This window comes from Histoplasma capsulatum (genome assembly GCF_000150115.1).
Source record: "Histoplasma capsulatum G186AR genomic scaffold supercont2.6, whole genome shotgun sequence".
In the NCBI taxonomy this organism is placed as follows: Eukaryota; Fungi; Ascomycota; class Eurotiomycetes; order Onygenales; family Ajellomycetaceae; genus Histoplasma; species Histoplasma capsulatum.
The window spans coordinates 393,042-406,079 of record NW_025544806.1 but is presented as its reverse complement, the minus strand read 5'-3'; the positions used below and the strand labels follow the sequence as shown (position 1 = coordinate 406,079).

Genomic DNA, 13,038 nt, shown 5'->3' with positions numbered 1-13,038 from the left:
TGGCGTTTACATTTGATGAAGTGTGAAAGCACGCCTGGCTTGCTATAGCACCTAGACAGTTGCAGGCGTACGTTGTGTGGGGTTAAGTGAAATGACCATGTCTGATTTCCTCTGCGGAGTATATATTCTGAGGCGGGTGCAATAGTCAGTAACTATTGGCATATATTAAATGCCTGAGTGTCTGACTTTAGCTCTTTTAACTCTATCTTCGCACAAACGACTCTATTAACTGTGCAATATTTAACTGCAAACCTTCAAGAATATCGATCCACGCGGATAGCCATTTCTTGCAGTGTGATGAAGAATAATCGCGAGACGGGTTGTAGCATAGTAACTTCTTTATGTTGGTGCTGCGGGAAGTTGGCGCCTCCGAGTCATGATAAATAAGCCAACCCGCTTCCCGCGCTTCCTGTGTGGGCAACCTTTGCTCCTCTCCTTACAAGCCCAGCACCCCCGCCTCGAGGTCTCCTCCGCTCCTTTTTCCTCTCTTTGCTTGTCGGACTTGCAACACTCTTCTCTCCTTTTGTGGCCTTCTGCTGCTTGTTGTTGATTCTCCCAGAATGCGTTGACAGCCTTCCTGCGACATCCCCTCTCTCCTTTAATTCCCCCACCTCTCCTTCCCTCCAAAGCATCTGTGAAGCTAGCCCTATTTATTTTAAATAATCATCGAGACGCCGGTGATATCGGGTTGGTTTATCGCGTCTTATCATGCCATCCACCTCCGTGCCTGAGAATCGCAAGGCCCGGAAACTCGACGAAGGTACCTTCGTTGCATTTGGTCACGCCGCTGCTGGACAGTAAGATTTTCTCCATCTGCATTCTCGTTCCATCCACTGCGTTCCTCCCCGTTTGTCTCCGGTGGCTAGGTTCTTTATGCATTTAATGGGGAAACTCACATATCAACGAATATACACATATACATCTATGTACATATTGAAAACTCGGGAACTGACTCAAATCTCCTGTATCTCACAGTGATGGCGTGCTTTGCAATCCTTCAGGGTCATTGATCGCAAAACCTTGCACTCCCCAAGAAATTGAATTCTACGAGTCTAGCCTCCACCATCCTGGCTTCCAGCAATTTATGCCCAGATTCATTGGAACTTTGTCTAGCGCTACCGCTCCAGATGTCCTAGAAATCCCAATAAGCGAAACCAGGACCTCCGTGGCTACTGCCGCCGTAGACCCTTTAGTGTCCTCGTCCTCCAGTACCGATACACCCGTGACTCCGGAGCTCAGTAGAACCTCTAATCTTGTTACAGTACCGGTTCCCGTTGCCACGCATAAAGAGCCAGAATGGTTTCCTTCCCAGGGAAAGAAGATCAACAGCAGTGTATCGATAGTCCTTGAGAACGTGGCAGCAGGTTTTAAGCGTCCAAGCGTCTTGGATGTAAAACTTGGCGCTAGGCTCTGGGCGGATGATGCTACACCTGCAAAGAGAGCGAAATTGGATCAGGTGTCACTGGAAACTACGAGTGCTGTGTTAGGATTCCGCATCGCCGGCATGAAGATATGGGTTGGCGAGAATGCGGAGAAGGCAGAAAAAGTGCTCGGAACTACGCAAACAAAAACTCACGACATCATTATATCGAAACAAATCGTGGTCGAGACCGTTGATGGATACAGACGATATGACAAATGGTATGGCCGCTCATTCAACGCGGACAATGTCAAGGAAGGCTTCAAGACATTCCTCGCTGGCGCCAAGGCGGGTAAAGTCGATCGGTCGAAATTAATTGCCAATAGAATAGCAGAAAGCTTACGCGCGATGCAGGCAGTTCTTGAGGTGGAGGAAAGCAGAATGTACTCCGCCAGCGTTTTGATTGTCTACGAAGGGGATCCAGAAGCGTTAGAGGAAGCTCTCGTCAAAGAAGCCGATACCAAAGAACAAGGAAATAATGATAGCAAAGCCGACGACCGACTGGAATCGGAATCGGAATCGGAATCGGAATACGATGTAGAGTTGCCTGAAGGGTCCTCAACCTTGCAGATCGTCGATGTGAAGGTGGATGGAGAATCGATCACTCAAAGCGGAATTAAACTCGATATCAGCCCTAACAACCTTGGAGATATTGATTTCGACATCGAAGGCGGCGAGGATGAAGACGAAGACGAGGACGAAATACCACACAAGGTCCATGATATCCGCTTAATCGATTTTGCGCATGCACAATGGACTCCTGGGCAGGGCCCCGATGAAAACGCAGTACTCGGCATTCGAAACTTGGTCAGCATCATGGATGAGCTTGCAGAAGCCTAATAGAGCCTTTTACAATTCGAATAGCATTCGAATACTTTTCGATGAAAGCTTATAAAAAATCAAGCATATTAGTAATTATAACATAAAATATTAGAAGAATATTAGAGAATAATAATGTTTTAAAAATAACTTATTATGAATATAGAATTATCTATAATCATGTTAAAATGATATAATAAATTGCTAGGGGCAGCTTGCCTCTATCACCACCCTTCTGGGAGTGGGCAAATGAACCTCTAAATACCAGAGATGAAGACATCATTAATTGCTTCAAAGGTTCGAAAGCTCAGGCACAACACCCTATAGCAGAAGCTTCATGAAACGTGCAGCTGGAGCAGGACGGAGCGAAAGTGCGAAGTCATGATATTCATTATGTTGCAATTGAACAATATGATCACAGATACCATCGATAGATATCATCAGTGTGGAGAACCCAGGATCTGGACAACTACACATGTCTGCTATAATGAGTTGGAATCGCGCACCTGGTGAGGTGAAGCCATCATGCAAATGGACTAGCAATTTGCGAAACAGCTCACTGTCAGCAGGCCATTGAGGATTTTGCCAGATTCTCTCACAGCTCAATTTTTTTTATGAAGCAACATCATGCCTGGTATGGTTATATTCTTATGGATCTGTAGTTAGTCCCTGTAAGGCGCTGAGATGATGGCGGCAATCTTGGTCTTGCTCAACTGATTCTGTGGAACGCATGGGGAAACCCTGGAAAGGAGCAGCTAACAGTCATGCTCGCGCTTTGATATCTGTCTATGCTGGCTGCGTAGAATAATGGTCCCCAAGGAGCTGGAATATTTGAGAAGCCAGTCATAGTATGCTGCTGATCCCTACACAACAGCACCAATGGAAAGAATTTGTCATGAAGAAGGCGGATGGAGTTCAGTTAAAGCTTGCGATTGAAACACCCGTTGTCCAAATCGACAATCTTGAGTCTGGAGTATGTCTGCCATATGTAGGAAGAGATACTCGTATTATGTGGTGGAATGGGCATAAGGTGCCTTGCCTTCCCATCACTCGCTCCGGTAGCTGATGTTGCGAGTAACCCTAACTCCGTATCGAAGCCAACAGAGTGATTTCCTCTCAACACAGTGCATAGAGAAACTTCATTTACACACTGGGGTTCAGCCTAGGACACGCTCCGGTGCTTTCAATCCACTTGTACGATTGAAGTTTCTACTACTACTACATGATGGACGAATCAGCCATGTGATGAGATACTGTCAGGGCCTATCCGGATAAATATATTTCCGATAATGCATAAATTCCAGTGAAGGTTGAAGCATGTTAGCAGCTAAAGAAGAGGACAAGACAAGACGAGACTGATCCAAGATGTACCCTACACGCGCATTGTTCAAGCGATCAGTATGGAAGGGTGAGCTCCTACTCCTTTAATATAACCCCATTAATCGCACTGCTCTAACCAACACTCCCATATGCAGGTCCGAACATTGTCCCGTGAGTTTCTCCGGTCCCCCGTTCCCACAATCCACTTCCTTCTCCTTCAGCATGCGATTAAGAAGGACGGAAAGAACACAGAATCCCCTCATTTTATTGTATCCTCTGTATCTTCTGTATCCTGAATGCAATTGATCATGTCCCCCAAAGCTCTGAATGCTAAATATGCGCAAACAATAGTCTCCCGCTCCCAAAAACCATGCCTCCATCCCCCGGTACACCCGCGATAAAAACTCAGGCGCGCTCCGCGACGATCCTGCCCAATTTCGTCGGCTTGAAGTTTGCGGTGCATAACGGCAAGACGTATAATGAGGTTTTTATTACGGATGAGATGGTGGGGAGAAAGTTGGGGGAGTTTTCGCAGTATGTAAATCCTTCTTTTTTAGATTAGTATATATTTTCCTTCTTTCATTGTCTTTCTCTTCCTTTTCTTATGGCTATGCGCCGTTATTTCCTATACATCAATTGCAGGGAACTTAATATGCATTCGTTTAGGACACGGAAGCGGTTCAAATACCAGCATTCGAAGAATTAAGAGAATATAGTTTAGATTCGAAGGGAGTTTGCGGTGGGGGGAAGAATGGTGTGCGGAAAGCCAGCTGAATCGCTGCGTTTTGGAATTTATTAGGTTCATGTGGGGCTTTTGTGTTCTTGGGAGCAGGATGATTGTTTCGCAACTTTGCTCGAGGAGGAGATACACGTTATCAGCAGCCGTCATGTTCTCGGACGCCGTTGCTGCCTACCCATCAAATCCTCTATTCGTCATGGAGATGGAGAGGTGAAATGTTGGGTGGGAGAAGGGATGACATATCGATATCGAACCCTGATCTTTCGAGAGAAACCTGGATACCTCATCATCAGAGCTGACTATGCGAGGAGGTCTGTTTGTAAGCGGTGAGAGGGCGGACTCTTTAAGGTTGCTGCCCAGTTGGGGTTTCCTATCTCCTGAACGATTAGAGCGGGGCGTCTCGGATTTGAATACTCATTTGGGGAGAAATCTGTATATTACATTTCTATGCTATGATGTACATGTATATATATATATAATTTTCTGTATTAGAATTTCAATAAATCTTGCTTATTACCCTGTTCTGTACATCTACGGGAATAAAAAGCTTCCATAATGTTGATTCTTAATAGACAACTATCCTGTATCTAATTTCCAGAAGAAAAACGGAAAGGCCACGCTTCATTTAGTCTTTATAATCAATCTGAAATGTACATAGTATATGATATGCCATGACATGGTATAGCATGATAATATATGAGCTTAATAAGTCGGGAAAACACCTTTTCCTTCCCACCCGGAACGACAACCGAAACTCCACCCCAGATTCCTGGCCCTGGTTTAAAAAGAAAAGGAAAAGAAAAAAGAAAAAAGGGCGGAAAGAGGTAATAAAAACCTGTAAGCATCCCCCATCGCAATCCCCAACCAACAACTAAGAAACGCCATATAAGTAAGGCCTCCTTCATGAAGGTACCTACCCGTCTAACCCTTACCGATAAAACTCCCCCCTCTTCACACTCACCCCATACTCCGCAACCGCCATACCTAGATCCTCCATCGTCAACACCGTCCGCCCCTGCTGTCCGCCCTGTCCCCCACCTCCAAACCCAGGCCTCTGAACACCCAAAAGCAAACCAGTTGAACCACTTCCCTTCCCCTTTGCCCCTTCCCCTCCGCCTCCCCCGCCACCACCGGCTGTAGCAGTTCCCCCACTTGCGCCTACTCCTGCAGTACCCCCGGCAGCACCTCCAGCAGCAGCTAGCCCGTGCGCCAAGCCCGTGGAGAGATTTATGGCGCCCATGGGGTTATTCGAGGAAGTGTTCGAGCTGCGGATGCGGGAGTATTGGTAGGCGTCTGCGGCGATATCGGCGACGAACTTCTGTGTGGCGAGGGCGAGAAGGCGGGCGAGGTGCGGAGGAGTATGGTTTGGGCCATTTCCTGGGGGCGGAAGGCCGGCGAGGGTTAGGTAGTGTGCTGTTACGGCATCGGGGATCTATGGTGTTGTTAGCTAAAGGAGAATATATTATCGCAGGAACGATATGCTAAAGGCCCTGCAGCGCAACCAACGAGGTAGATTTGAAGTCGAGGGAATATTAATCTTTAACAGCGCAACTGGGTACTGAAGGAGAAAATAAGAAGGAAATTGAAAAAAAAAAAAAAAAAAAAAAAAAAAAAAAAAAAGGGAACAAATATGAATCTCACAATAGGTGCATATTCATCCATCTGTCCCAAAAACTCGCGTAGGCTCGTATCCTTCTTTGACGGGGGCAGCACTGGCACAGCCGCGACGGGATTCACTCCAGCATCTATTGGGATTCCTGGTGCAATTATTCCTGTTGGCGCAGTGGTGCTTGTGCCAGGGCCAGTGGCCGCAGCCGCAGCCGCAGCTGGTGCCGTCATCGTTGTCATCGTCGTTGCAGACGTTGTCATCGATTGATAGCTGGCAGCCATAGTAGATGCCGTCGTGGCTTCGCTGGTACCGCTCATCGTGACATCTGGCCGAGTTGTCGTCGAGGTGTTATTAGGATTAGCATTAGTATTATTACTATTGTTCATTTCGATATTCGTGTTGCTATTGGCAGCATTGTCTGTGGGGATGGCGGAGGTCGATGGACTGTTATCTGGATCTGGAGGGTTTGAGAGCTCAGGTTTTTCTGTAGTGGGAGCAGATGCGGTTGTTGGAGGTGCCGATTGTGCTGTTGCTTGTACTTGTAAGTCTGACGGCGGCGGCTGGGGATCGGCCATGACTGGCTGCGACGCTCTTTATATATGTTTCTCGTAGCACGGATCGATCCGTCGTTGGTTGGCTCCAGGGTGATTGAATTGGGTTGGGTGAATGGTGAGGTGGTTGGAGTGAGGTTCCACAGCTTTAGCTTTTCTTTAGCTTCACTGCTAAACAGGAAAAAGTTCTACCATTGCAACCGCAACTCTGTAGGAATTATATGAAAAGATGATATGGAATTTCCAGGAGAAGAAATAATATTTGATTTCCGGTTCTCACTTTAGACGAATTCTTCGTGTTTTCTTTTCGGTGTTCCTAACATACAGCGCGCAAACAATAAAATATTAAACACATCATCTGTTTACAAAAACACCTATCATGCCTGGAAAACACATGCTGGACCCTCGCCCCCACTCCAAGAAAAAAACGCCGATTGTCAATCTTTGGTATTTGATCATATTGGACCCACCAAGGGCGAATATAAAAGCATAATGAATTCAATCCGCCAGCCATGCCAACGCAAATAGGAGCATCCCGCCCAGTGTAAGAAACAAAAACTGATAAATCAATGAAATTCAATGCTGCATTGTCCATGTGCCTTAGAAGAAACGGTGATTTCGCTCTTCATTGTTGGGGTTGAAGGGACGGATCAACCATGCCCTGCGGCATAGTGTGCTGCATATTCTTCGGTTGTTGCTCGAGATGCATCCCATCCTGTCTCACCTCCTGTTCTAAGCTTTGGATTATGGCCTGCTCCACACTTTGATCCTGCGCATGCTGAACATCAGGGTGTTGCTGCTGCTGCTGCTGCGGCATCAGCCCAGGAGAATCAACCATGCTACTGTGAGCAGACTCCGGAGACATATTTGATCCCGAGTGAGCGCCAGCAAGCGCCATCATCCCTTCGATGCCCTCTACATGGGCTTTATCTTCATCGCCAAGTCTTCGTTGCCGCTCCCGCGCTTCATGTTTGGCAGCTTGTGCGGGAGCACGCGTTTTTAGTTCTCCAGTGACAAATTTTAGGTAGTAGGGAACTTCAATGCCGCTCTTGAGGAAGAACAGTTTGAGATTCCGTGCTTTATCTTTCAGTTGTACCTGGTTGCGATCCTTGAGGGTTTCATTGATTGTGCCACCAGGTCCAAACATGGCTAATATTTGGCTCCAGTGAGGTCCCTTGACCCTGTCCAGACCCGCCATTAGCGCATTTTCTTCCTCCGTTGTCCAGGGGCGACGTTGGCTCGGAAGTCCCGCACGACGGTTCGCGGGCGAGGACTTCGCTGTAGTTGCCATCCTGGCTCGTTCATAAAGGATTTGCGTCGGCTGGGATTGAGAATAGTGTGGGACTCCTGGCATGTAGCCGTAGTTGGCAGCAGCGGCATGTGCCCTTGCTGTGACTGAAGCATGTGCAGTGGCTGGATTATATTGTTGAAAATTTAGCGGGGCTTGATGGAATGTGATTTGGGCTGCTTGTGCTGGTGGTGCCGGTGCTGGATGTGTCGGGTGCGCAGGGAATGTCGTTGTCATAGCGGCCTGATGCAACAAATGTTGAGAAGCTGGACAGCGGGGACTCTGGGGAAGCCTATACGCAGGAGGAGCTGGCGCGTGTTGAGGAGATTGAACGAACTGTACTTCCTTGGGTGACTGATGTTGAGGATGGGGTACCTGTTGTTGCTGCGGTGTCTGGGTTGATGGATACTGTGGCTGTTGTTGAAGCTGAGGTTGCTGCTGCTCCGGCTGCGGCTGTGGCTGTGGCTGCGACTGCTGTTGAGGTGGCAGTTGGGCTACAGCCTGAGTTGCTGGTGGTGGTTGAATTTGTCGGCCTTGCTGAGCAGCCTTAGCAGCGTTTCGTGTCCCTCTACCCTGACCTTGAAGAGCGATTTGAGCAGCGCGGGCGGCTCTTGCTACGAGGTCACTATGCGCTGCACTACGGGAAACTTGGGATACTTCAGGTGGGTTGGCGATAACAGAAAATTGACCTTCGAGAGGGGCGCTCCGAACTTCTTGTGCCTCTCCATTTGTTGACGGCCGTCCCTTACTCGGCTTTTTGGTCTGGAGAACAAAAACAGGTCAGCTTACATACATAAGAGCAGATAAAAATTATATGAAGACAAACCTGCTGATGGCTAATAGCCTCAAAATTCTTGCTCACATATGAACTTAAATCCCTTAAGAAATCCTCCCAGCGATACTTTTGTGGCAGTGCGGAAGCGGCTTCGGGATTGTTTACTTCGTTGAGAAGGATGTCGCGTCGCGAGAAAACACGTTTCACGAAATCCGTCTCACTTGGCGCAAGTTGCTTTGTACCGGGTCTTCTGGAAAGCAACCGTTCTTCAAGATCATCGGGAAACAATTCGTACAGAATTTCTGTTCGTGAACGTTTTCCAGAATTCATTGCTGCGATGTATGCCTGGGTTTTGAGTTCTAAGAAGAGTGCACCTTGTACCTTCAGCAATCGACTTCCCTCGGGTACAAATATTTCCAGGAAGTGTTGGTCAAGCTCAGAAAACCCAATCTCCTGGCTACCGAAAATGCTTGATACAAATGATGCCATATTAGCCTTTCTGATTATATCCATCTGGCTCGGTTCAGTGAGATTAAGCTCGCGTGGTGAGAGGAAAGATCCTTTAGACGAATATACGTTTTTCGTATGGTTGAATAGGGATCGCATCGTTGAGTAAGCTTGTCCGCACTCGGAGTTGGGTTCAGATACAATGGAGGTCAGGTCTTGGTAAGACGATTGGGCAAGCAAAGTAAGAATTTGGGATGACTGCAAGTTCAGTTAGCACATGAGAAATTCAACCTCACCAGCAATCAGTAGCCATATACCAAATTGTCTAGTATCGGCAAGCTCTTGGTCATCAGCTGCGAGTTCGCCTTGATGAACACTAAGGGCTGCGACCCTCCGCCAGAGCTTTTCAGCTGCTGGCTGAGGTTATACTGTTCCTCCACCCGCTCTGAATAACTCATAATGTTTGAAATGACCTCCGCAACGTCCGGTCCCAATTGATCCGGTGCAAATGTAGATGTAGTAGCAGCTTGAATCGCCGTTGGAGATCCGTTTGCGCTCTTTTTCTCAAGGTTACCATCAGGGCTTCCGTTGGGTTCAACTTTGGCGACAGGAGACATGCAAATTATCGATGACTGCTCTGTAGCATTTTGGGCGTCCTGGTTCAAATCTTTGTCTGGCAACGGCTGCTCTGTCACGTTGGATGATTCGGGAACCACCTCGCTGACAGACCCAGTCCGTCGTTTCTTCGCAACATGGGGAGAGGTGTTGTTGGATCCATCATGCTCTTCAAGTTCATGGGTCACCTTTGACGATCCTATAAGAGTGAAGAAGAGTGGTTAGAACACAAATTTTCAGTCACAGTACCTCAAATCAGATGAACAGCGAGCTAACGCTACATGACAAAGATAAAATAGAAAGTTGACAGTCTGGAATACAGGGATCGAATTGGAAGCCCCGACCATTGTTGCCTATTGTCGTACGGACAGAGAATTGTTGTTGGGCGTTCTCCTGGTTTGCGTACGTTGGGTTGTCTGAAGCTCGAGTGTTGACCATGGTGGGCACGGCATATATGCACGATCGGCCTAGGAAGACTTCCAGGAGAAGAAATGAGGGTTTAGGGATAGGGCGCAAAAGTAGGGCTTGGGGGCGCTTGTGACTGGAATTTTTTTGGACAGAGGACTGGCAGGCAACCGAACCAGCTTCAAAGAGGCATCACAACACTGCCAAACCTTCAATAAACTGCATGCTGCAAAGCATCGATACCTTTTTAAATGATGTTGGCAAAGGGAAATATCGACATTGTCACAATTGAAGCTGGAGATCAGATTGCCCTCGCACTCCAGCAAAGAAAATAGCTTGGTTATGTCAGCAATGATTAGCCCAAAATAGGGATAATGCATCTGTTTTGGGTAATCTAGGGCTTTTGTCGCGGTGCCCTAGCTTGCAGGATTCGGACCAACCTTGGAACTTCATCAACATCATGGACAAGTTACTCCGTACGACAACCACGGATTATGTCCTCGTTAGTGACCGTTTGCCACCACCGCGCCAGCAATGGCATTCCTATGGAGCCCGCGCATGTGTGGTGGTCTCAATTTCCGAATTCGAATACCCCCGACCTTCGATCTGTACTCTACTCCGTCGCCAATATACTAGCATACTGAGAATAAACAGAACCAAATCAATGTGATCGGCTTCAGGCTCCACAGTAACTAACTCTCGAGACAACAGAAACTAAAAGTAGATTGAATAAACCTTCAGTTCTAAGCCTTGGAACCTTCCCCCAGAAACTTTGGACGATAAAGCCTCGTTCATCCAAGGAACAACGGTGGATTTTGCTGCAATTATAGAATCAGCCACCCCACCCCGAATGGGTGAGCTCGTCATAATAATAAGGACAGAATGTTTAAAGTTGTATATGACCTCTTCCAGAGTATGATGGCCTGCAATATAAGCCACCTGTCCGTCCAGTGCACATACCATTTGCACTGCGTTATGATTTTCAATGCCAGACCTAGATACGTGGCAATAGTATTATAATCTTCACCTTTTCCTCTATAGATTCACATACGCCATAACGATTCGCACAGTCAAGACAATACGTCGACTTGCTGGAGACGGCTTTGCACTCAACATGCACCTCCTTTCACTTTACACCGCACTCTCCCTCTACATCTTTCCTCTTTGCTCAGCTCAAGTTGCCGCTGTGGAGAAAGTATGGGCGGCTTTCGTCTTCACAACCTATGGTGATTCGACTCCCCGTGTGCTGCCGTACACTCCAACATTGACCACACTAGGGGCTCAACAACTGGTAGAGGTAGGCTCAGCCGTCCGACTTCTGTATCCACCCGGGACGATACCAGGCAACATTTCGCTCTTCTCGATGGTGTCGGATGAGCTCTTTATTCTCTCTAGGCCGGACCATCCCATGGCTGCTTCAGCTCAGGCATTCATGCAAGGATTCTTTCCTCCTACGTCGGGTTCATCAAACAACACCGAGATTCCGGCACTAGCAAACGTGGTGAATGGGTCCGTCCTGGAATCCCCGCTCGGGGGATATCAGTATCCACCAATCCTTACACCGACCTTCAGGGACCCAACCAGCGTTTACCTTGCGGGCCAGGTCAACTGCGAAGCCTACGTCGCTTCGTTTGCGCAGTGGCTAGGCACTAACGAGGTCCTCGCGATGAATGCAGCAAGTGCTTCATTCTATGCTAGAATTTATCGCCTTGCTTTACAGGGAGTGTTTGTCAGGGAGTCCGTCAGCTTTTTTAATTCATACGCTATTTACGAGTATCTCAACTATCAATATATCCACAATTCGACTTTCCGGGAAGTAATTTCGATGGAGGAGGTGATGTATGCGCGCTTCCTCGCTTCTCAGTGGGTTTCCGCGGCAAACGGCAACGTCAACACAAACGGGACGCTCGACGCCCAAGATCGCATGATCCTCCATGTAGCAGGGAAAACTATGGCAAGGCTCATCGTCAGTGCTTTTGAGACCAATTACGGCACAGACGGCGCTTCCAACAAGCTGACGATGGCATTTGGCAGCCATGAGCCAATAATGTCCTTTGCTCTCTTATCCGGATTGACGTCTAATGGACAGAGCAACTTCTACAGCCTGCCCAACCCGGGGTCTTCGATGATCTTCGAGCTTTTTAGTATGGAATCTGGTAATTCCTCCAGGGCATACCCTTCCCAAACTGATCTAATGGTCCGCTTCCTTTTCCGGAATGGGACAAATGAAACATTTATATCGTACCCCTTGTTCAACCAAGCGCCTTCTCAGCCAGGCATACCCTACCAGGCCTTCAAGAATGACATGGTGGATATCATGATGGGTGTCTCGCAATGGTGCCTCGCCTGTGGTAGTGATTCTACCGTCTTCTGTCCTGCCTATGTCCCTAATTTTGGAGGAACTTTGCGTTCTGGCTCGCGATCCTTGAAACCAGCAGTAGCGGGAGTGATTGGTGCTGTGGTCACTTTGGCCGTGACGGCACTTGCCGGCGCACTTGTCTGGTGGCTTTTTGGACTCCGTCTCCATCGCAGCATCACGCGTCGCAAGCCAGACCTTGGCGGCTTCAAGGGCGGGGATAAGCTCGCGAGTGATCCCGATCTACTGAGCTGGAAGGGGAACAAACCTGAAAACGTGATTGTTTCCATTGGGAAGGGGAATACTGATGCTTCTAACTCCGCCGCTGCCCGTGGACATGAGAGAGCCGGTAGTTGGGAAATGCGGAGCAAACTAACATCTGCTGCAGCTGACAATAACAATGCAAATGCAAATAATGGAAGCACACGGGTGCGGCGGAGCTTTGACGATGATGATATCACAGTCGTTCATAGTACCGAGCCTGTGAAGGTTTACGAACATGTTTGAAAAATGGTAGAAGCAGACATCTTCCAAAACCAATGTGTACTGCGTCAGGAGCTGTTTTGTTTTTGTTTCTTTTGTTTTGTTTTTTTGTTATTTCCTTTCTTTCCGCCTCGTTCCCCCATCCCCCTCTATAATTTTGCGCGTGACCTTATCGTTCGTTAGCCCCATGGAAATTTGGCGTCCCTTGCTT

At 47.9% G+C, this 13,038-nt stretch overlaps 5 protein-coding genes across 5 annotated transcripts; 3 read left to right on the top strand and 2 right to left on the bottom strand.

Moving 5' to 3' along the window:
* Positions 1 to 708: 708 nt before the first annotated feature.
* Positions 709 to 2,381, top strand: HCBG_04835 (arginine metabolism regulation protein III; the record flags this gene model as incomplete). The annotated part of the gene is made up of 2 exons (XM_045431884.1): positions 709 to 797; positions 976 to 2,381. The coding sequence occupies 2 exons, from the start codon at positions 709 to 711 to the stop codon at positions 2,258 to 2,260; spliced, it is 1,374 nt and encodes a 457-aa protein (XP_045287096.1).
* A 1,548-nt stretch (positions 2,382 to 3,929) lies between these two features.
* On the top strand, positions 3,930 to 4,512 carry HCBG_04834 (mitochondrial ribosome small subunit component S19; the record flags this gene model as incomplete). Its single annotated transcript, XM_045431883.1, has 2 exons — positions 3,930 to 4,093; positions 4,359 to 4,512. The coding sequence occupies 2 exons, from the start codon at positions 3,930 to 3,932 to the stop codon at positions 4,510 to 4,512; spliced, it is 318 nt and encodes a 105-aa protein (XP_045287095.1).
* Positions 4,513 to 5,226: 714 nt separating this feature from the next.
* HCBG_04833 (uncharacterized protein) lies at positions 5,227 to 6,482 on the bottom strand (the record flags this gene model as incomplete). Its single annotated transcript, XM_045431882.1, has 2 exons — positions 5,227 to 5,730; positions 5,940 to 6,482. The coding sequence occupies 2 exons, from the start codon at positions 6,480 to 6,482 to the stop codon at positions 5,227 to 5,229; spliced, it is 1,047 nt and encodes a 348-aa protein (XP_045287094.1).
* Positions 6,483 to 6,741: 259 nt separating this feature from the next.
* On the bottom strand, positions 6,742 to 9,930 carry HCBG_04832 (telomeric DNA-binding factor trf1; the record flags this gene model as incomplete). The annotated part of the gene is made up of 4 exons (XM_045431881.1): positions 6,742 to 8,508; positions 8,573 to 9,226; positions 9,286 to 9,771; positions 9,892 to 9,930. 4 exons carry the CDS (start codon positions 9,928 to 9,930, stop codon positions 7,084 to 7,086), a joined length of 2,604 nt encoding a protein of 867 aa, XP_045287093.1.
* A 1,082-nt stretch (positions 9,931 to 11,012) lies between these two features.
* Positions 11,013 to 12,851, top strand: HCBG_04831 (uncharacterized protein; the record flags this gene model as incomplete). The annotated part of the gene is made up of 1 exon (XM_045431880.1): positions 11,013 to 12,851. The coding sequence occupies one exon, from the start codon at positions 11,103 to 11,105 to the stop codon at positions 12,849 to 12,851; it is 1,749 nt and encodes a 582-aa protein (XP_045287092.1).
* Positions 12,852 to 13,038: the final 187 nt, after the last annotated feature.